Genomic DNA, 22,994 nt, shown 5'->3' with positions numbered 1-22,994 from the left:
AGCGAAAAGATATATTGTAATGACTCTACTGTTAGAGTGAGAAATTCAATTAAGTTAATGACGAAAATAGTTTTTACTATAATTCAGTGACCATAGTGAAATTAGCTTTGGCTATATTGGGCATTTCCGTGGACACTTTGCTTTGGAGATATTTTTATGCATTATGCAACAGCTGATTTCCTTGAAAGTCTGGACAAATGGACCAAAAAACCAGATTCAAAAGTCATTTTTTCCAATCGTGTCACTTTGATACCTTCTAGAGGTGGCAAATGGTTAAAAGAAAACAGTTATCCATCCATATTATTCATTGATAATGAACTTTTTAAAAATGAGTTAGGATCTAAATAATCAGGTGTCATCGGAAGCTAGTAAGTAAACCTTGAATAATGATAAGTCATACCAAAAGAGATATATACAAAAAGAGACACAAACATTTAACGTGGTTCGGTCAACTGACCTATGTCCACGACGGAGATAAGCAATCCACTATATAAAAAAGAGTACAAAATATCGAGAGAAAAACCTCACGAAGAGGCAAACACAAGTGACACACTAACACTTGTTCCGTAAAGTTCTCCCCTAAACACGACTCTCAAACCCCATATGGCTACATTGTAGATGCTACTGAATGAGAAGGACAGATCTACAATTTATAGAACCCAAACCTTTTCCTACAAGAAAAGAGACTAGCCAAATATGGAAGAACAATATTTTCCCTCTAGGAAAAGAAAACCCAATTATGGTAAATATGTCACCATTTCCTTCAAGATATAGGAAAACCAAATATGGTAAGAAAATCAGGATAACACCTAACAATTCTCCCCCTTCGCCTGAATTTTCTGACAAAATAAACTTGATCCACCTTCTTCACATAACCTTCAACAGGTCGCATCTCCAAATCTCCACCGTAATGTTTGTTTCAATGTGCGTAGCACTCCGGTAAAATTTCTCAGACAAAATCTTGATTATCGTCAAATAGGTTGCGACAAGAAATAAACCCGCCAAGATGAACCTGTCTTGAACCTCGCTCCGATATCACTTGTTTGGATTGAAATAATCAGGTGTCATCGGAAGCTAGTAAGTAAACCTTGAATAATGATAAATCATACAACAAAAGAGAAATATACCAAAAGAGACACAAACATTTAACGTGGTTCAGTCAACAGACCTACGTCCACGGCGGAGATGAGCAATCCACTATATAAAAGAGAGTACAAAATATCGAGAGAACAACCTCACGAAGAGACAAGTGACACACTAACACTTGTTCGTAAAGTTCTCCCCGTAAACACGACTTTCAAACCCTATATGGCTACATTGTAGATGCTACTGAATGAGGAGGACAGATCTTTAATTTATAGAACTCCAAACCTTTTCCTGCAAGAAAACGGACTAGCCAAATATGGAAGAATTATATTTTTCCTCTAGGAAAAAAAAAACAATTATGGTAAATATGTCGCCCTTTCCTTGAAGATATAGGAGAACCAAATATGGTAAAAAAAATCAGGACAACACCTAACACGAATATGCATAAGAACCATACTATCCACTTAAAAAATGGTTAACCAATGTGTGTAACTTTTACATTTGTAAAACATTAAATTGGGGGTTTTTAAGTTTGGATACTAGAATTCTCCCATAAATATTATATTTAAGAAGTCATAGATAATATGAATATCCGCCGGATAATCTATTTTTATTCGTCTCAAATGCGGGTCGGATTACATAATTTATCCGTTTTTGAATTAGCTTATTGGACTGACCCGACCCGAGCCGCCGTTTGCCGCCCCTAAATTACCTTCCTTTAAATTAAATTGCTTAATTCACCTCTTCTTCTTCTTCAGCGGCAAGCTAAACAGAGAATCAACTCCATATTTCTCACTTTAGACCAGGATGAAGATGACATGGGGCAAAAAGAAACTTAATAATAAGAGACCCATTACTCCTCTTTCCCAAAACCTCCCATTCGAAGTTGAAATTCCTACTCACGATTTCACTGTTTCTAAAAAAGAAGTTGTATCGGAGAGTAACTTAATTTCTCATACTAATGGAGATGACGATGATACAATAAAGCTTGTGGAATCCTTTCAAGAACTAGGAAATAAGCTTGCTGAGGTATTTCTTTACTTGGGTGGCCGACTTCCTTCACCTTTCTTTTTTTCTTTTTTCTTTTTTTTTTTTGGTTTATTCAGTGCCTATAGCTGAACTTGTTATCTCTATTATGTGAGCATCTTTGTTGAATACAATTATGTGTGTTGAGTTGAAAGTTGAATTTGTGGAAGAGTTGAAAATTGTTGGTTGGGATTAGATTTAGCAAATTGCTGCTGGATGATATGGTATGGTTATCAGGTGATGTTAGTCATCTATATATGTCTATTAGATTTTTAATGTTATAGATGAAGTTTATATCTAGTCTGGTATTATTCTAATGGAGTATTAGTAAAATTCCGATAGTTCTATGTTTTCGTTGTTTAACATACTTGAATATTTAAGAACTGAATAGGTATTCCCAACCTCCTTTTGATCATTTGGGCCAATTTAGATGCACCTTAACTATTCTATCATTACCTGCATCCTCTCCCACTAGTACATGTCTGCCCACCAAGGCTTAGGTAATGGAAAGAAATCTCCAAGCTTTTTGCCTCAGATGGTATCACATGGTCTTCGTTAGCTCCTCAACTGCTAAGCTACACCCTTGGGTGCATTATCATTCCCTCTCTTTATTCCCTTCTTCCCATCTTTGACTCTATTTTTTGACTCTCCCTCTTTCTCCCTTTTAGCAGTTGTAACTCTATATTTTCTTAGGAAGTCCAGGGGTAAGGCAGGGCATGTTGTTAGTTTTAAGGTTTCGTCTGATTACTGGAGATAATTGGATTGTTTGTCTATTGAACTCCTGCTGTGAACATTCCATTTTGCTGGACATTTTATAGATACGATGTAAGTCCTTGTTGAGGGGCATGCCTCGACCCTGGAGATTGATAACCTCCCATTACCTTAAAAAACCGAAGGTGATTGCATCAGTATAACGTTAAGTTTGAAGTAGTGAGTTGGAGATCAAACATTCATTCTTTCTAATAACTGTCTTGCTATGTGAAAAACAAGGCTATTTGCAGAATAGTTATATTGTGCCACTTAAAAGTGAGCTTCAACACAACAGTAAGCTTACTGTAAGAAGGTGAATAGAGTTGAATCTTGAAACTAGCAATGGTTAGTTGAGTATGAAGTGACCTGGATTTGTACTATGTTTTGTATTAACACTTAAAGGCAAGTATAAGTACAATGGAAAATCCACTGCAGAAAGCAATTATTACAGATTCTTGTGTGGAGGTAAGGTCGTACTGTACATATGCATTAACACTTATAGGTGAGGCTAAACGCAATGCTAAGTTTATTGCATGGTAGCCCTGAAGTTGAAAGGAAGTCGTAAAAATAGCCTCTGCACGGATTAAGTGGTTTCCAACACTTCATTAATTGCTGATGTAATTTCCGGCAGCATGATCCCTCAACTAGGGTTAAGCCTTTTATTCTTATTATTATTGTAATTTTTTTAAGGATGGGAAATATCGTGAAGCACTTGGGAAGTGGGAAGCTGCTATACTTTTGATGCCAGATCGTGCAATTCTGCATGAACAGAAGGCTCAAATTTTGCTTGAACTTGGAGAAACATGGAATGCGTTAAAAGCTGCTACACGTATGTTGACACTTCTTACATTATTCTCAAATGGATTCTCCTTGTTTTCCGAGCAAGTTATTCTGAGTGAGATAATGCCAATTTGTAGACATTCTTTTAATGAATTTATTTTCAGTGTTATATCTCATGAAAGGTTACTGGGCCTACTTTTAGGCTCTGAAGTTCCTTAATACCAACTTTTTGACACATCTTTAAAGTTATGGATAAATCACACAAATATATCATTTCAAATCTGATCTTAATACCAGCCAATGGGAACCTAGATCATGACCAAGTCTATCTCCTTTTATCCTTTTCATTAGCATGAGCTAATTTTCTTTTCCACATCTTTTCCTGTGTAAATCTATATCTGGCATAGTGATATTCGAAGTTGGGTTTCTAGCCTACTTGGATTGTAACTAATGCCCTTTAAGTCAGTGATCTACATTTGTATATTAAATAACTTTTGATGATATAATCTCATGACACATAAATAACCTGCTTCCTTTTTGAGCAGGTGCAACTGAGTTGGAACCACGCTGGGCTGAGGTGTGTGAAATTGTTGTCATCCGTTTTCTGCTATTGCTTCACCTTTTGCAAATATATCTGCTTAATGTAAAATCAACTCACAGTGCACTATAGTAATTGGAACCCACGCCACCTTTGCCTTTATCATATGATCCTTATGAAAAATGGAACACTGATTTTTATCTGTGCTCTGTTCAGTTTTAGTACTTCAAGACTAATTTGACAAATTTTAACTAGCTATGAGCGTCATGTGCTAGTTTTGATATACAAATGTCCCCTGAATTTCAGCTTTAGTTATTCACCCGACATGCACATTAATTTCTCGTCTGCTCTACCTCTTCCTGCATCTATCCCCTAGACTATGAGAATGTGATGCTTCTTTGTCTTCACTTGGTAATAAATTACCAAGACAAGCTACCTAATGCATGCCGAAGCAGCTTTGCACTTCTGAGTTTCCAGGTCTTCCTTGCATACATAATTAAGTTTAGAGCTCTATGGCATGATCAAGTGAAAGTCACAGGCTCCTTTTCTCTTAAATTTCTTAGATCCAAACTATTTACAGCTTTTGGAATAAGAAGCTTTGACTGAAAAGCAATTAACAGCATTCTGATTCCTAGGAAACAGTCAAGTTCAACTATCTGTAGAATGGACATTGCCTTTTATTCTAGTCGTTGTTACTAGTTCCTCTGTTTGTTGCAGGCGTGGATCACCCTTGGTAGAGCACAGCTGAATTATGGCGAACCTGACAGTGCTATCGAAAGCTTAGACAGAGCACTAGCCATCAAGGTATAGCTTAGATCTATTTTTAGCGCTCATGCCTGCTGCCTCTAGGGATCCTTTTTCACTGGAGATGTTTCTTTGAGGCTTCATGAATAAATGCATATTCTCTGCTTTATATGCAATACCCCAATGTCAAACATTTCCTTTGTATCTGGAGAACAAACTGTCTTCTGAGATTTTAGCAAGTGCCAAACTCTATTTATCACTGCAAACTTCTGTCAGATCCTAGTTCTGAAATGTTCATTGGAATATTGTGCTAAGCATGTCACTGCCTCTGTGTTTGCTGCTCACTTTTTAAGTCTACTATTTATGCACCTAAGTGAATCAGACTTGTTTTGCAGCCGGATTCTGCTGAGGTGCGTACTGACCGACAAGTGGCGTTGCATCATATTCAGAGGAGAAAACAGTTACAGACATCAGGTTTGAGCATGAACCAAAACCGTTTTACTGTAGTAGACAATTCTGAAAGCGGTTGAAGGTTTGAAAAAGTAGCGGTAAAACAACTGGAGGCTAGGGAATATGTACTGCTTCCATAATGATGGGCACTTGACCCCCACATCTGACTTCGAGTCATTGTTGCTTAAAATACTGATGCAGCAACAGAAAGAGTTGTCTATATGTGTGCTTGTCAGCAAGGAGAGAAGTCAGAAGGTTGTTTACAAAGATAAAACTTGATGCCCCACAGTGAAATGTCTACCCATAATACTGATGTAAGAGTTACTATGTAGTCTTTTGACCTCTAATCTAGAGTTACTTCATGGTTCTGTTTTTAGTAAGAGAATTCAGATTAGTAAGATCAATACTTTCTGTTGAGCAAATCAAACAACTCACATTATTACGTTTACAATTGCATCTCAAAGATCCTTGCCACTGAAGGAGTTTGCTTCAGAATGATGATGGTTGATTAACTGTACCTTTGTTCTTATTTGATAACCAACTGTACCTTTGTTCTTATTTGATAACCAACTGTACCTTTGTTCTTTTTTGTTTTACTTTGGAGTTAGTTGAAAATCAAGTGTAACGTGCATTTTTACAAAAGGCTTCAAATGAAGAACTACCTACCAATTTTAACACCTTGTGACATGTTCAGTGAAGCATCAACATAAAAAGGCCGATATATCCGCACTTTTACTTAATATATAAAAAACCAAGTTAATGCTAAGAAATTTAACTTGATACAGTCAATGCAACAATGGCTTATACAACAGATCACGGCAGATTACTTCGCTTTGATATTCGGAAAACAGGCTCTACTTATGCTCCTTTCATTTTACAACACATGGAACATCAGTTGCTGATTATCCCAGAAAGAATATGTACCAAAAATACAATCTGAAACAGTTCAGGCATGGCTGTTAGGACTATCGGTTAGACAAGAAATTCTATGCTACCAAAATCTGAAGAGTCAGGTCAAGACTTGTGTCATTGTTACAGGCCACAAAGATCCAGCAACCAGGTCATGTACCACTGACAACTACTCTGGAACAACATCCGTCGTCTACAGAGATACCGTAACTCATGCATAATCTAAGTTCTATTGGTCCTTCGATCCAAAAGCAGCTAAATCCTCCTGGTAGTTGAGAGTTTTGGCAGCATTTAGAAGCATTTCCACACCTCCAGATTTGTTTAAAGCTTCCTCATCCTTACCTTTTGGTACACCTAATCTTCCACACTGGTCAGTTCTCTTTTTCAATTCATTTTGCTTAGTTTCATATGTCCTTTTTGCTTTGCGTATACGCTGTATCTGCATGTCACATTTTCTGCAAAACCATTTCCCTCTAGGAATTGAAGTGCGTGGTGGCTGCATGCAGAAAATATGATAAGCATGATCACAGCCGTCACAAAGTACAATTTTGTCATCATCACAATCTTTAAGGCAAGCTCTACACAGACACGACGGACAGTACCAGCAGGAGCCATAAGTATCCAACTGCTTTCTAGTCAAGCACCTCTCATGGTAAAATTTGTGAGGGCAGAAGGAATGGCCACATACTTTATAGTTTCCATTACTTCCCACCTCAGTTCTACATATGTTGCAACAGGGCAGATCCTCAACTCCTTTACATAGTTTAAGTTCATCATCCACTAAACCATTTAAGCTCTCTTCCAATTCCAGAAGCATGTCTTCAGTAGTAGATTCTTCAACCCCATCTTCAATTATCACTGATCTAGAGGCGCTGAGTCTTTCGCATACTACACAGTTGTCATGCGGTGACTCAATTCCCTTTGCAGTACATTTGGCACAGTACCAACTTTTTAGTGGAATTTCTTTCACAGTAGGCTCAACACAGCAGACGTGGTAAATCTCCTCACATGAATCACAAGCTAAACTATCTCTACCATCCGCCTTCTCCCCACAACATTGGCAAGCACACCTTTTATTTACACCAGAGATCTCTGCTTGCTCCATTTTAGCAACCAACTGTCAACATCAAAAAGACAAGAAAATATAGTAACCTGAAGTTTATAATACTTTAAAACATACAAATCAATTTCAAGTTGTAGAAAGAATTAAAGATACGACTGATGCAATGCCTTGGAATTTTGGTGATTTTTCGTCAGTCAATTTATATCAAAGTTGCAGCACTGAGTCTTGACAAAACAAGAATTTTTAATTATAATTTCATATTTAAACTAAGTGAATAATTCCAAGGATGTGGACCTCAAAGGACTGAAAAGAAAAGCGAATAAGTATATATGAGCTTTTAAATTTTAACAACGGTGGTGTCCAGACCAGCTTATGCACAACTCGACTATTCCGCCGCTATCTACTATCTCCCACCAACATAAGTACCAAGCAACTCAGCACCAAGGCTTAGACACATATGGCAATGAATCACCTAGTGTTTTTTTGTCACTGCTGAGATTTGAACCCTGGTCTCCAAGGCATGCACCCAGTTCATTTTGACTACAAAACCACACCATCGGGTTCAGTGAGCATTATATTTGATTGGTACCTATATCTCCCCACAAAGGGCTTGCAACACCACTTTTAGGAGCTTCGTAACATTGTTTGCCTGAGTGGTTCCCCAAGAAATCTGGGATAATTGCAAGTACTTGGTGGCTGGCAGGTATATGCCACCAAATTTCCGAAATTGGGAGGTATTACATCGAGTGAGAAATTTTACGCTAACAGAACAATAAGGAATTAGAAATTTTCAGGTACAGTTTTCAAATGTAGTTTCTCCTCCAAGCAGCCGACTGAAGAGCAACCAAAATGACCTCTCAGAATAATCTACCACTAAAAACAGAAACACTAAAGCATGACAGTAAAGAAGACTTGCCTCATCTTTTCCATCCTCAGTAATTCCACGCGTTGAACAGCTCACCTAAAGAGGTAAGAGGTTAAAATCAGTCAGTTTTATTAGCAGTGTATGCAAAAGAAAGAAGCAACTCAATGAACCAAGAGTTAGCAAGAAATCATATACCTGAGCATGGAAAGAAGCCCTTGATATGTCTGAAAGGCTCCTTGAAAGAGAAATCATTTCACTGCCAACTTCATGAAGCTTTGTCCACATCTGCAAATAATTCAGGATAAAGATACACGAATTAGAAGGGATGACTATCTCCGGCACATAAAAGAGGACAATCCATGCAAATTCAAGTCCCACATTAGTCGTCCAAACCATCCATTGCCTAATTACATTATTGACCAGTGATCAGACGATATTTTCAGAAGTATCATCAACTATTAAGAAATGCTTCATCATCAATTTGCGGCCTCAGATGAAAGGCAGAACTACACTCTTGTAGGACCACATATTAACTGCTGAACTTTAAAATAAAAAAAGTAGCAAAAATAAAAAACCTTTAGCTGTTTCGTAGTGCCTTACAGAATTTGTAAGACCTACAAATGTAACAGATCAAGTTATATCAGTACAGATAAATCATATCCATCAGAAACTATCAAGTCATCATACAAGTTCTGCCACGGGTGCATCCATGGTGACATGCCCTCTTTTCCTAAGAATCTGCCACAGCTCCCATCATAATCATTGTTGATGTTGGCTCAATTAACTACTAATCAATTTTATCATCACCAACCAAGAATTTGCTATAGCACCCAATATCATCAACATTATATCGAAACTGATTTATGAAATTAGCATGGTATATCCACAAAGGATAAGTCCTGCCAACTAAGAGTATCACATACCCATAAATATATCAGTACTGATATGCCAACACAAATTATGGATTCACTAATATAGTTTTAGCACCTGTGTATCAAAAGCAGTATATTCTTACCAACAAGATTGCTGAGCTACCAAAATATCAGTGCAAATACATCATTAGAGCAATATTGACTATGAATTACCCTGACCAAATATCACAGCTCCAAGATAAAGCTACTGATCCAACAATACAAACTATGAATCAAATAATCTAATTTTAGCAAGGGCATTCCGCATTCCAACAGTGACATATCTTCACCAACTAAGAAATTCGCAAACCGTTGAATGTGTGATTTTATGTGGGCTGATTTGCTGAAGGTATCTATTACAAAAGCATCATATTGACAGTACTTCATCATATGGCTGAATTAGAAGGTTCCTACTGGTAAACCTCGAGTAGAACTTCTGCAGGATCGGGTATCTCCACAACAAAAAGCCGACCCTAAGGTATTATATAATATACTACCTCTAAAAGATTAACCAATTCAGAAGTGCAACAAAATTTAACTAGACATAACCCCAAATCCCAGAGTCTGACAACTATCACAATGGCAGAGCAAAGCCTATAAAACTGTCTAGGCTTTGTGGTATAACTACAGTTCTGGTATAAAGATAAATTGTACAAAGAATCCAAAATAGGATTGTGGTTCATATAATTGTCTTAAATCTGGTTGTGGCGCTCATGGTTTAGTTAAAATGATAATATTGTATACTGACTAAGAAGCATTAGTCAAAAGCAGGGAGCTAAAACTATTACGGGTGAACGAGTAAGTAGTAACCAGTACACGTAAGACAGTCCCTTCATGAATGAAGTGTTCTAAAATGATTCCTGATTAACTTCAACATTTGCTTATTATTTCCTTTTGCAGTTGGCTTCGGCGCAAGTTCCACTTTCTAGGTTTATCCAATGTTGGGCAACTATGTTATGTTGCCCATGCTTCCAATATGACCACTCCTGGTTGTGCAGGTGGGTTGGGGGAGGGGAGACGGTGTTAAGTGTCCCATATTGGTTGAGATGTCTCCTATATTGTCTTGGACAATTCTCAAGCTATGAACAAGCTTTTGGCATTTTATTAGGGCCAAAATCTATCATCTTCACGTACTAAATATAATGCAGGTACAAGCAGCACTGCAATGATATTGAACTATACAGGATTTCATGCAATGAATCTCTCTTTTATCAATCTTTTCAAGTAATTTGAAGGAAGTAAGAACTGTAGAAGGAACGAAATGGAGCTGAGCTACTACACCCAATTCATTGGCAAATGAAAATTTTGCCTTTTTATAACTCGGAAAATAACCTAGAAAAGAGAAAGAATCGCTAAGACAAGAGAGCTAAAGGTACTCAAGCAAAAAGGATAGGTGAAACTACCAAGACCCAGATTTTTCCGTATTATAAAGATACCGTAAAAAAAAAAAGATCCAGTACAACTAGAAGTCGATCTGGCACCTCCCTCGGGGTACTCGAACCCATCAGATCCGAGTTTAACTCCTTTATAAAAAGGCAAAGTTCCCGTTCACCAAAAACTCAGTCTTGAATAGCCATAAGCCATTACACTAGTACATACATTAACGAAAATACCCTACTTTCACACTTTCCATCTGTTATCATTAAAAATCATACAATAATCTACTTAAATATAAGTATGTAGACAATCAACACAGGTCAAGATGTCATGTAAATTAAGACGGGGAGACACACTAGGACCCCTTCCCTTATTAGTTGAGCAGCAGTAAGACAGCTTAGTTTCCTAGATTAGAGAACTGCAAAATCTTCTCTTGTCAAGAATGTTCAAGTCCTCTTTCCTCGTAAAAACTGTCTCCTCAGCCGACGAAGACCCAATTCCCGAAACAAGACATGATTTAACTGCTAAAATCAAACATAGCTTTCATCACTCACATGTATTATTCAGCAATCCAAATATACACATAATCTAAAGCTCTTTCCCTCCTTATTACATTGAACTTTAGACCATTTTACTAATCGTAGGGTCCCATTTAAATCAAGTTACAACTCATTTCACTGAAAGCATTGACAGTATTTTCACAGACAAAAACCAAAGCTGTTGACCAAGTATGCAACCATAAAGCACCTGTTTTAGACAACCAAAATAGCATGCAATCATGCAATACTCTAACGATGATACATAGCAATTACTAAGCAAAGAACCTAACAGATCAAAACCGGAAAACTTAGTTGAACCTTCTACAGTTAGTATGGAATAATCCAAATATCCCCAATCTCCCATGCCAGAAAATATCAATCATTACTTTCAGGAGAAGACACTCCCATACATCATCAATCTTACCAAAACAAAGAACTCACACCTTGTGAATTTATCCTTCAGAGATGTTTATGTTGCACCTAGTAGAGAATTTCACACCAAAGACAAATCATTCCAAGAGATACAAAAAGCACTTTCTGATAAAGAGTGCCATATTGATCAGAACGAAATGCAGATGCAAGTTTTATATAACAGTGAGCAGGAGGTTACTAGGATTTGTAATGAAAACGGTCTTCTTGGGTTCAAGAGGGATATTTAATAAGGTATCCCAGTAATTAAGATTTATCATTAGGTAAAGCTACTCAATCTCAATTCAGTACTGATACTTCGGCAGCTTTTTACAACTTCACTTTATGGCTCAGTAGGAGGAGAAATTTATTTTGGTGTGAGACACAAGTATTATTAGTTGTGTGAGGTTCTCATTTCATGAGAAGTGTAAACTGTAGGACCATAAATTCCTTATCACTTGCTCTTTCACTTTCTCCTTCTCTCCTTAGCCTTGGCCGCTCAAGTTATCCCCTCTCCACAGCTCACACTCCTGGACAGCCCCTCCCTTCCGTTATTCTATCTTTTCTCTCTCTTCATTCATCAGAACAAGCCCTAAATCGCAATCCAACCCCAGCCCCAAGTTCACAGTAGAAATGGGGATGCGACTGTTTAATCCACAACTCTATCATCATATTTTCTCCCTTCCTCTCTCTATTTTGATTTGGGTTAATGAAATGTTAAAACATTTAGAAAATACAAGCATTTGCAAGGAGTTGAAAATATTGATAGTGAAAATGGAAAAAAGATTGGGAGAGTAAACAGAGAGTGGTATAAGTAAAAACATTGGAAACAAATTGGACATTGGCGGAATTGAGAAGGTGGGTTGCGAACGAGGAACATCTTGAAGAGAGACTTTTTCTCTTTTCTGAAACAGCAGACGTAACAATAAAGGAAGACTACTCGGAATCTAAAAATTACAATTTGCTTTCAATATCTTTGAGTAAGACTATATCTGTTCTACTACCAAAAATACATTCAAGACAGGTAATACCATAATAGGAGAAGTTTCTGCAATCCCCATTTGGGATACAACAACAACAACCCAGTGTGATCCTACAAGTGGGGTCTGGAGAGGGTAGTGTGTACGCACACCTTACCCCTACTCCGGAGAAGTAGAGAGGTTGTTTCCGATAGACCCTCAGGTCAAGAAGGTGAAAAGAGACAGTGGAGCAGTAATAGCAGAGGAAGCAAGAAAGATAACATCAACAACGTAACAACCTGAAAATAGAGGGAAAAGCAATAACAATAAGCAGTAACAATGTCACATTACTACAAACACAATGGAGTAATATGGATACAACAAGAGCCACTAGTATCCTAAGACACTACACTATCGGACTAGCCTCCTACGACCCAACCTGCAGTCCTAAAGAAGTAATATGGACACAATTGAAGCCACTCGCAGCCTAAGACAAAACACAGGCTAGCCTCCTACCTCCTAACCTACAACCTTAATGCTCGCCCTCTACAACTTCCAATCAAGGGCCATGTCCTCGGAAATCTAAAGCTGCACCAGATCCTGCCTGATCACCTCTCCCCAATATTTCTTTGGCCGCCCTCTACCTTTTCTCACACCCGTCAAGGCCAGCCGTTCACACCTCCTAACCGGGGCATCCATGCTTCTCCTCCGCACGTGCCCGAACCATCTAAGCCTAGCTTCCCGCATCTTGTCTTCTATGGGAGCCACGTCCACCTTCACCCGGAAAGGAACCGCAGATGCGGTTGCGCAGATGCGGAGGAAAAGGTCGCAGGTGCGGAAATGGTCTTGGAAAGGAAGAACCGCAGATGCGGAGGGGAATCCGCATCTGCGGCTTCGCAGATGCGGGGATGAGGTCGCAGAAGCGGACAGTGGGGACTTTAGGAATTTCCGCAGAAGCGGAAGAAGGCCGCAGGAGCGGAAGTCGCAGAAGCGACAACTGGACCGTAGATGCGGAAACAACTGATCAGAAGGGGTTTTTATTTCCTTCGCGAAATTTGAAAGAGTTCATATTTTTCACTTCGGACTTGGAGAGCTTTTGGGCGATTTTGAAGAGGAATTCAAGAACTTCGATCAGGTAAGAATTCTTGGACTTAGAACACGATTTTATGATGCAAATACATGAAAGTAGACTGAAAAATCAAGGAATTAAAGGTCAAAAATGGAGGTTAGGGCTTGAAACCTAAGAGAACAAAAATGGGAATTTGAGGGGTCATTTGGACTCCGATTTTGGTGTTCTTTATATGTATAGACTCGTGGCGAAATAAGGAATCCGTTGATGGTAAATTTACTGATTTTCGAGAAGTGGGCCCGGGGCTCGGGTTTTTGCTAATTTCGGGAATTTAACTATTTTTCGATTGTTTTCGATTGGGTATTGTCCCATTAGCATATTGTGACGTATTCGTTGTGGTTTTGGTCAGATTCGACGCACGAGGAGGTTAATTCGAAAAGCAAGGGCATAGCAAGCTAGGACTTTGGCCAGCTTGAGGTTAGTAATAAATGTAAATGCTGTGTTGAGGGTTTGAAACCCCGAATTTGCACAACGTAGTGCTATGTGAGGTGACTTGCACGCCGGATAACGGGCGTGGGGTAGAGCACCGTCGGGGACTGTGACTTGGTCCGTCCCGCTTAATAAAATTACTACCTAATTGGTTGTAGTTTTGTGATATCCTTATAAAAATGGATTAATTGTCATAATTGGGCTTCGTGCCAACTACTTGAATCCTTCAGGGATTATTTTACTGGCTTCTTACCATATTTTTAGATATTGAACTCAGTCCTGGTATTTAACACTGTTTTGTAAACTCAGCCATTTCTTTTTCTCAAAACTTGGAAACTTAAATAATATTTTTAAATGAAGTCTGGGCTGAATATTTTTTTGTATTATTGTGCCGAAAGGCTTATGTGATTTTGGACTGAGTATGGGATCGGGCTGCACGCCGCAGCGGTATGATATTGATCTTGATATGAGGCCGAGAGCCTGCTTGATGCCACGATATGGCTTATTATTGCGCTTGGGCCGTAAGGGGCCCCTCCCGGAGTCTGCACACCCCCAGTGAGCGCCGTCGACGATAAATAAATGGAGCGGGCTGCGCGCCGCAACGGGTACTGAAGGGTACCGGTTTATGTGTTGCATTGCATATTTAATTGTCATTTATCCTTAATCTGTTGTGATATTATTATAATTGTCTTCACTGTTTTACTGTATTATGCTATTGGTTCATGTTGCTGTATTTATAGCTTTACTTTGCGCCTATTTAGGATTTCTTATTCTCATACTGTATTTATGTTTATTACTTTCTGGGTTGGAAGTACTCACATTACTCCCTGCACCTTGTGTGCAGATTCAGGCGCACCCACTGAGGCTGAGTGAGATCTTTCTCTGCCTAGCATCATATTCGGGAGATTCAAGGTAGCTGCAAAGTGGCGTTCGCAGTCCTGATCTTCTTTCTATTTTATTTATTTGTTTTCCACATTTCTAGAGAAACATTATGTAGTAGGTTAATACTCATGCATTAGAGGCTCAGACTTGTGACACCAGATTCTATGGGCTGAGTAGTATTTCATGTTTTTGGGGTTTCCGAATGTTAGAATTTATTTCAGGATTTCCGCATTTAACTTGGTATTTTAGTTGTGAAAATTTACTTATCCACTGTGATTAATCGGTTAAGGTTGTCTAAATGGTCGGGCTTGCCTAGCAGTGTGTTGGGCGCCATCACGACCGGGGTTGGGTCGTGACATAACCCAACCAACTACCATACCAAGAAGTAAAAACATAACAAATTCGCTCCTTTTCATAATGTAACATGATTCATAAAACTCAACAGATGCACAAGCTAAAGCAGATACGGAATAAATGCATCTTAAAGCTTAAGACCAGGCTCTGTGTTCATCTTATCAGACGCAGAAAATAAGAAATTATGCAGAGGATGAAAGATGCATTAAGTATATTACAGGAAAATCATATTTCAGGAACTTGATACATTCTTGCTAGATTGTTAGCTAAATCCAAGCATGACTATTTTCCTGAATTCAAAGCGCAAATAGAAGATACAAAGTAGTACCTGTTGAATATCTGATTGAAAAAGGAGGGATGAGCCCTCATAAGATCCATCTTTCATCCTTGAGTGAATATGACTGACATCAAAAAATTTGTCAACCTTCATTCCTTCAAAATTTTTAAAAAGCACATCACATAGTTGAGCAAATTTTTCTGATTTAACAATATCAAGAAACATCTGCTGACAGAGCTCTGTCACTGTGTATCTTTTTGGCTCATCCACTGATCCATTAGACAGGACCATTGTTCCATTTTGAGATACAAAATTTGATGGCAGAGAATGTCTGTTCCCATAATCACAACACTTTCCAGATTCCTGAAGAAACAAGCAACTAGCTATCAAAGAACAGTTAACAACGAAGAAAACAATGATTCGCTATTGCATATTAGGTTATCCAGCTATGTGCAAAAGCAATACCTTAGTTTCAACAGCACAACCGGCTTCTGCATGTGATGCAAGTGCCTCTTGAATACACTCTTTTAAACCACCATCACTCTCTAGTGATTGAAACATCTGCTTCAGAACAGCACCCTTCCAATTTCTAACAGGCTGATAACTGAAATCATTCAGAAGACCATGTGGTCTCAAATGAGCTACACTAGCTTGTGTGCAGGAACTTTTGTTAAGAGCTGTATCTAGTGGTTCATTCATTGACTGCATAAGATCAAGCAAACCAGTTGTAGTAACAAAGAACAAGAAAAATATAGTGCAAAAGGAAAAGGAAAAACGGGAAAGAGGAATAAACAAGAAGAGAACCCAAGTACTTAAAGGACAGGATTTCTTAATAGGAAGTGCATCACTTAAGAGTAACTGCAAAGTTGTCAAGGGCGCAATTTAAGCCTTGAAGCAAGGCGTACAGGCAGCAAAATACTGAGGCCATCTAAGCAAAAACCACCAAACCAATAGCTTTTTTTCGAAAAGTCAGGATAATTCACTAGGCTCATGAGCGCTCTTCAAAAGAAAGAGGTTAAATAGTACATATAAAGATAATTGTCAAAAAAAACACTAGGTGAATACTTTATAATGGGAAATCAGAATTTTGGAGTAAGAAAACTTGAAATTGCATCTTTGCCTCTGAACCAAACTTTGATATGGTGTTTCAACTTGATTAACATGGTTTTTGCTTCATAAATCCACTTAAATCACAATTTATTAATTTCACTATCAATATAATCATAGTTGTATATATAGGTGTTTTTTCTTGTGTCATATATTCTTTTATCTTTTCTTGATTCACATCTCAGCAGTAATACCGTGCTTCGATTGAGCTTTGCACTTGAAACGGCAATAGACCTTGGCCTTTTCTATTCTTTTCGCCTTTGACAATGCTGAGCAGTTGATCCTTCGGTGGAGCATATCACTTGAAACCAGGGTGGAGCACTAGACACCTAATAGCTCTTGCAGCTACCCAAGAGAAATGCATTTTGTACATCACTGCTAACCCAACTGGCACATCAGCGTGCATTTTCTACTACATATAACATTTCTTTCAAATAAAGTGTGTGTCGACACAAATTTCTATTAGACAGACAGCGTGGCTCACACTACTCCATTCTAAAATTTTATCATATGATTTCATACACAACATCTTTATGCGTCGAGATTGTAGAAAGCATGAAGAAAAAGTGATGTTTGATACAAAAGGACAAATTGGAAACAAGAAGAAAGCAAACTCTAAAGAATCAGAAGAAAAACAAGCCAAAAGACGCACATGAGGCATTCAAAAAGGAACATCGAGGTCCACAAATCGCAAAGGTGGCATAAGGAAATGTAACAAATAGAAAATATAAAGTCATCTAAAGAGTTCATGTAAAAGATAACCAGACCTTGTAAGTATTATGACAAGCCGGAACCTTGCCCTCTTCTACTACTTTGGTACGCTTCCGCCTCTTGTAAGTCCGGCAAACATCACCTGATGACCCTGAAGGGTTCATATCAGCATTCTCGACATTAACTGGGTGGCCCTTCAATTTCCTTACAGTTAGAGCATTTTCAGCCAATAAATCCAGCACAACACTATCACCACCACTATTTCCTACATCTTCACCAACCATTTCTTCCTCCTTGGCCCTAATTCCAAATACAGCAAAGAGAATTAAATTTCATCTGCAAAAACCCCACTTTGCACCATCAGATATTTACAATTTCTCTGTCAATCAACAAAACACGACTCATTTAACTATGATGAGAATAAGTTTCTCTTTCTTTAAAAAACACAAAATACTCAAACAACTCAAAATACTCCAAAAGAGGAGGTATTTCTGCCTCTTTGACCAATCAACCAAAACCCTAATTCCAAAATCTTTAGAGCAGAAAGAACCAAAACTTCCACTGCAAAAACCCCAATTTCTCTGTCAATTCAACAAAACACAACCCATTTCACTATTTTGACAATAAATTAACCTCTTTCTTTAAACAACTCAAAATACTCAAAAAAGATAATTATTCTCAAAACCCAACATCAACAGAACTCTCAATAGCAGAGAAAGTAACAACTATGTCCAAAGAAAATCACATTTTCACTTCATCAACCTCCTCAGTAAATCAAGAAAAAACCCTAAATCCCTAAATCTCTACAGCAATAGAAAACTAAAATTCCACAAGAAAATAACCCAATATTCACACTAAATAAACAACCTAATTTATCTGTCCAGGCAACAAATAACACCATTTCACAATTCCAACACTAAAATAAACCCCTTAATCTAAACAACACTTTAAAGAACTGCAACATTTCAGTAAGAAATAAGACTTTAAGAAACTAATTAACTTATAAAGAATACATTCAAAGAAATTAAACAAAGTAGTAATCATAAATAGTGCAAATTTTAACTTCACCTGAGTAAATGTATAGAGGTTTTTGAGTCTGAAAAAATGGAGAGAGAGAGAGAGAGAGAGCGAGCTGTGTCTTATCCGAGAGGGTTAATTTAAATTTTGAAAACTTAGAGGGCTTTTTCCGCTTTTTGCGTTAACTAGAAAGAAGCTTTTTTCCTTTTTTTGTTTATTTGACATGTTGACTAGAAATTGACGGTACGGTTATTGTCTGCGTTTAGGACGGACCGGCTAATGTCCGTATCCGGTAGAAAATTCTCTACGGACACCGCTCATATTGTGGATTTGGGCTAACTTCATCAACACTATTATTGTTTGACCAAAAAATATAAATTTTCGGTTAAAATATTATATTTTTTATAATGAGGGCTTAAACTTAGTTAATGGTAATATCTCTAGATATAGAACTTGACAGCATGGATAACACACGAGAAAGTCAGTGGGAGATTGAAAGTAATGCACATTTAATATTCCCAAAGATGTGGGCAATAATGGTGGAATAACTAACGATAAATAACAATAAGTGACATTTATGTAAATAGGGAGAATGATTCACCCAATAATGAATGAGATAGATGATTGTTCCTCCTAACAATGATGAATGACACACAAATCCTAGAATGTTTGAACTATTCTCGAATCTGATGGAAGAGCATGGAATAATGTGTGTAAGAATTTAGATGAAAAGGTAAAGTTTGTATCTTTGTTAGATAAAAAGAATCTTCTTTTAGAAAGTGTTCTTATCAAGTGAATATTGCCTCTCTTACACCACTGTCTCATTTTCTATTTATATGAGACATGTCCTTAACAAACCATAATAGTACAAGTGCCGAGAATATTCAGTAGAATATTCTCTTTAATATCCTATTACAAAAACTAGTCGTTATTATTCTGTCTTTGGTGCTCGACCTCGGTTGTTATTGACTACCCGGCCGCGAATCTCACTGCTTCTTGGTCGACCTCGACTGACCCTTACCTTAATGACGTTTTACGCTAAATTTCCTTAGGGCGGATTTTGGTTTATACAGTTAGTCTCTCCGTTTAATAAGGTCGACCCTAGACGCCTTGATGAGCAAACCTTGTTTGTCGTGGTTGGGAAGTTTGGACGAGCAGGTCGAGTAGTGGCGTTTCAGACGAGGTGACAACCTGACCATTCGTGAGCCGCAACCTTTGGGGTCATATCGATTCAGAGTGATGTCATGGCATCATGCGTCTTTATTACGTGTTTTCTCGACCCCTTGCGTCGTTTCCCGTGCCTCTGCCCTTCCGATACCTGCGCTGGGTGATGACGGTTTGATTTCTCGATCCTGATGCTTGTACTCTTATAAATAGGGATATGAAACCATTCGTTTATGTTTTCTGATCTCAATATCGAATCTATGTATTTTCTTCTCCATTCTTCATATAGAGTTCTTGTTCTCTTTGCTTCACTATTGTGTATCTGCTTTCCTTGGTTCCGGTGATACCAACTGCTCACAACCCTTATGCACTTACAACATCCTCTCTAAAAAAATGGTTAACGTATCCTCTGGTTCTGGCATGGCAATTGACCCTATCCCTTTGGCGGTGCGTATGCCTCATTATAATGATAGTGTTTCTGTTGCTATTGAAGACGATAATCTTCCTACGGTGGAGGAGATAATCCCTCGTAGTGAAAAGGTTAGGTCCGACTTTTCGAAGGCTCATGAGGACGACCCTGAGATCTTGGAAATCAGCGATGAAGGGGGTTGATCTCGCTGAATTTAGGGCAAAGTTCAAAATTCATGCCCATATCGATCTAATCCCAGCAGAGCACAATGTGGTACAAATACACCATCCCGGGTATTGCGCTTTCTGCGCGTACCCTTTCTACATCGGTTATTCCTTTCCTATACTTCCATTAGCGGAGGAATTATGCAGCTATTATGGCTTTTGCCCGGCCCAACTTTCTCCATACATCTACAAGCTTATCCGCATGCTCACGAAATATGCGGAATTGGCTGGGGTCGGGATGTCACTTCGCCACCTAATACATCTCTTCGCCCCTAGTTTCCATAGGGGGGCGATGTTGCACCTTCGCCATCGAGAAAGTAAATGTTTGGTGGTGAAAATAGACGATAAGGCAAATCATTAGTTTTGGCTCAACTATTTTTTTGTCAAAACCGAGGACGTGGTGGCTAACGCGAGTGGGTTCTCTAAGGCTTGGAATTATGCCCGTAAGTATCTCTTTCTTTTTTCCTTTTCAAGCGTTTGTTTTGCCAGTTTTAACTGTGTTTTGACATTCCGTTCCTTTTTCGTGCAGCCAAGACTGTGCCGCCTCCTTTGGTCGGGGACATTTATGACTGGGTTAGCCCGGTTCTATGTGAGCACAATGGGGTTTCGTGAATGGCTGGACTTTCTTAAAAAATTTGGGCCTGCGTCTTCTGCGATCGGTAAGTTCATTTGTTTTTACCTAATACTGTTTTTAGCGCGTGGCCGCTTTCTCGTTATAGTATTGTATAGGTAGTGAATCTTTTAATCTTCCTTTCTCACACCGAGGACCTTCAAGAAGACCGAGGGCTCCCCCCTGCATTTCGTAAGAGGAAGACTGTTTCTTTGGAGTCAGCTCCAGTTGTGACTGTGGCCAGGCCTACCCGATTTGCTTCTATTCCTTCTTCTGCCACGGCAAGGTCTGCTCGGTCGTCGACTACATCTGCAGTAGCACTTCCGACTTCCTCATTGCGTCATTTAATAGACGAAGAAGAGGATCATCGCCGAGCGATGAGGGTTTGATTTCCCGTAAAAGAAGATCGGTGGACGTCGGTGATGGGACTGTCTGAGCCATAGATTCGGTACGGGGTGATCATGAAACGGTGGCCGTAGTGCTTGATGATGACGAGTTGTCATCTGAGATCCCGCCATCAACTGAGGCCGTGGAGGGCATTTTCTTTCACGATGTTGAGTCTGGAGCTGGGGGGCCATCTATGAGAGTTTTGGATCCTTTACGGCGAGATGAGCCCTCGTTCTCGCGACTGGCTGATGCTCCTGCTCCGTCAGCCGATGGGAGAGGTAATGGTGTCACCGAGGATGGTTATGAAACGGGCTCCGACATCGATGCAGACGAGGTGAGGATGATGAGGGAGCGGCTTACCACTTTACCCATCTTGAGGTGAGATTGGAGGGGTCCACGTGGACCATGGCGATCCCCATGGACCGAGACTTATTGGTGAACATGGGAAATGTGGTCCCTTCTCTGGTCTCATCTGCTCTAACGTGGAGGGTAAAACTCTTGAAAAACTAGATGACGCTACCATATCAAGGAGTATAGCCGGCCTCGCACTCAGGGTAGTTCTTATACTTTACCGGTTATTCTTTCTTCTTGTTTGACTAACGTTTCAGGTAGATTCTACATTGGCGGTGCTATAAAAGAGGAAGAAGGCTATTGGATGGACATTGGCGGATATTCAGGGGATAAGCCCCGCTTTTTGCATGCACAAGATTAACATGGAGGAAGATGCCAAACCATCTATAGAACATCAAAGGAGACTCACTGAAGCCATGCAAGAGGTTGTCAACACGTTAAGGTTCGCCGGTGTCATGGTTTCCTTTGGTTTGCCTTCGGGCAGGATGTTGTGAAATAGTGCCTAAGAAGCGGTTGTCAGATATGGCAGGTATATGTTGGCTTGAGAATCGAATCGGCATTTCTAATGTTGTTGTCTCTGGAAAGATGATCTTTGAGGGGGCTTAGAGTTGGTAGTAATTTATCAGATCAGGTGCTACAGTGATGGATTTTGCTTTGAGGCAGTATTTGGCAGTAAAAGATGAGGAAGGGCATGGCGGAAGGTGTCTCGCGGTGATTGAATTGCTAGTAGATCAAGTATGGAAAGCACAGGTCAAGAAGTTGCTTAAAGGAGAGAGTTTAACCAAAGTGGGAGAGTGGCAGAGTAGCATATGGGTTCTGTGGTAGGATAGCTACACGCCTTGAGGAAAATTTAGAGCAATTTGGGAATTCATGGTGGACAGTGACTAGGTCCACGGAATTTATTTTGATACAACATGACTTCGAGCTTAGAATGTATTGTTGGACTTTTAGTTGATGTCAATGGGGAAGAAGGAATCTTGGTGGGCTCCAGGGTTATGTAATTGCAGTTTCAAGCTAAGTGGGGGAGCCCCACCGTCTACGGTTGGATTGCGTGGTTGTCTACTTGTGAGGTTTCAGGTTATCGGCGTATTGGTGGGTTATTACGACCAAGGAAAGAATATATCAATGGTAATTCGAGCAAAGGATTTTGAGGAATGCGTGCTATATTTGGCCTTATCGGTTCATGTTCAAGTTTTAGGAAGACTCAGAGTTTATCCTTCGTGTGGATGTGGTGTACAAGGAGCCGATTGCTTCTTTGAGAAGGTATTCATGTACTAGCAAAGCCTTGGAGTTAATTATATTCGGTACCAAGCCTGAGTGGGTGACTCTCAACAACGGTCCTAGTGGGTTCAAAATTGAAGTCTGGTGCTTAAGGATTTCGAGTCTGTGGTACAGTCAAGTATCGAGCTTTTGCGATGGATTATGAAAGGACTTGGAGTGTTCTATGGTATCATTGGTGCGCTCTGTAGCATTTGAGGAATAGGAGAAAATAACTTTGGATTCATAGAGGAATTTTCAGAGTGGGTGTACCAGTTGAA

General features: G+C 39.1%; 2 protein-coding genes across 3 annotated transcripts; one reads left to right on the top strand and one right to left on the bottom strand.

The window, feature by feature from the left end:
• Positions 1 to 1,793: 1,793 nt before the first annotated feature.
• On the top strand, positions 1,794 to 5,959 carry LOC109212865 (tetratricopeptide repeat protein 33). The gene is made up of 5 exons (XM_019376563.1): positions 1,794 to 2,115; positions 3,553 to 3,691; positions 4,188 to 4,219; positions 4,898 to 4,984; positions 5,320 to 5,959. The coding sequence occupies exons 1-5, from the start codon at positions 1,894 to 1,896 to the stop codon at positions 5,452 to 5,454; spliced, it is 615 nt and encodes a 204-aa protein (XP_019232108.1). The 5' UTR covers positions 1,794 to 1,893; the 3' UTR covers positions 5,455 to 5,959.
• Positions 5,960 to 6,095: 136 nt separating this feature from the next.
• On the bottom strand, positions 6,096 to 18,475 carry LOC109212862 (PHD finger protein EHD3). 2 transcript variants are annotated; one of them, XM_019376558.1, is made up of 7 exons: positions 18,363 to 18,475; positions 17,351 to 17,630; positions 15,942 to 16,178; positions 15,528 to 15,839; positions 8,407 to 8,496; positions 8,263 to 8,307; positions 6,096 to 7,400 (listed from the first exon to the last, which is right to left on the bottom strand). In XM_019376558.1, exons 2-7 carry the CDS (start codon positions 17,576 to 17,578, stop codon positions 6,513 to 6,515), a joined length of 1,800 nt encoding a protein of 599 aa, XP_019232103.1. In that variant the 5' UTR covers positions 17,579 to 17,630; positions 18,363 to 18,475; the 3' UTR covers positions 6,096 to 6,512. The 2 variants fall into 2 exon arrangements, with proteins under 2 accessions (XP_019232103.1, XP_019232104.1); XM_019376559.1 differs by having other exon boundaries at positions 17,351 to 17,594.
• Positions 18,476 to 22,994: the final 4,519 nt, after the last annotated feature.

Source organism: Nicotiana attenuata, unplaced genomic scaffold (genome assembly GCF_001879085.1).
Source record: "Nicotiana attenuata strain UT unplaced genomic scaffold, NIATTr2, whole genome shotgun sequence".
Lineage (NCBI taxonomy): Eukaryota > Viridiplantae > Streptophyta > Magnoliopsida > Solanales > Solanaceae > Nicotiana > Nicotiana attenuata.
Note: the sequence above shows the minus strand (reverse complement) of the source record. Positions and strands in the feature narration are given on the sequence as shown.

Bases quoted from the DNA above. Each gene is read 5' to 3' on its own strand.
- LOC109212865 (XM_019376563.1), top strand. From the start codon at position 1,894: ATGAAGATGACATGGGGCAAAAAGAAACTTAATAATAAGAGACCCATT. The intron at 2,116-3,552 runs GTATTTCTTTAC...AATTTTTTTAAG, and splicing joins TAGGAAATAAGCTTGCTGAG to GATGGGAAATATCGTGAAGC. The intron at 4,220-4,897 runs GTGTGTGAAATT...TGTTTGTTGCAG, and splicing joins TGGAACCACGCTGGGCTGAG to GCGTGGATCACCCTTGGTAG.
- LOC109212862 (XM_019376558.1), bottom strand. From the start codon at position 17,578: ATGGTTGGTGAAGATGTAGGAAATAGTGGTGGTGATAGTGTTGTGCTG. The intron at 8,308-8,406 runs GTATATGATTTC...TTACCTCTTTAG, and splicing joins GGGCTTCTTTCCATGCTCAG to GTGAGCTGTTCAACGCGTGG. The intron at 7,401-8,262 runs GCAAGTCTTCTT...TGATGTTGACAG, and splicing joins CTGAGGATGGAAAAGATGAG to TTGGTTGCTAAAATGGAGCA.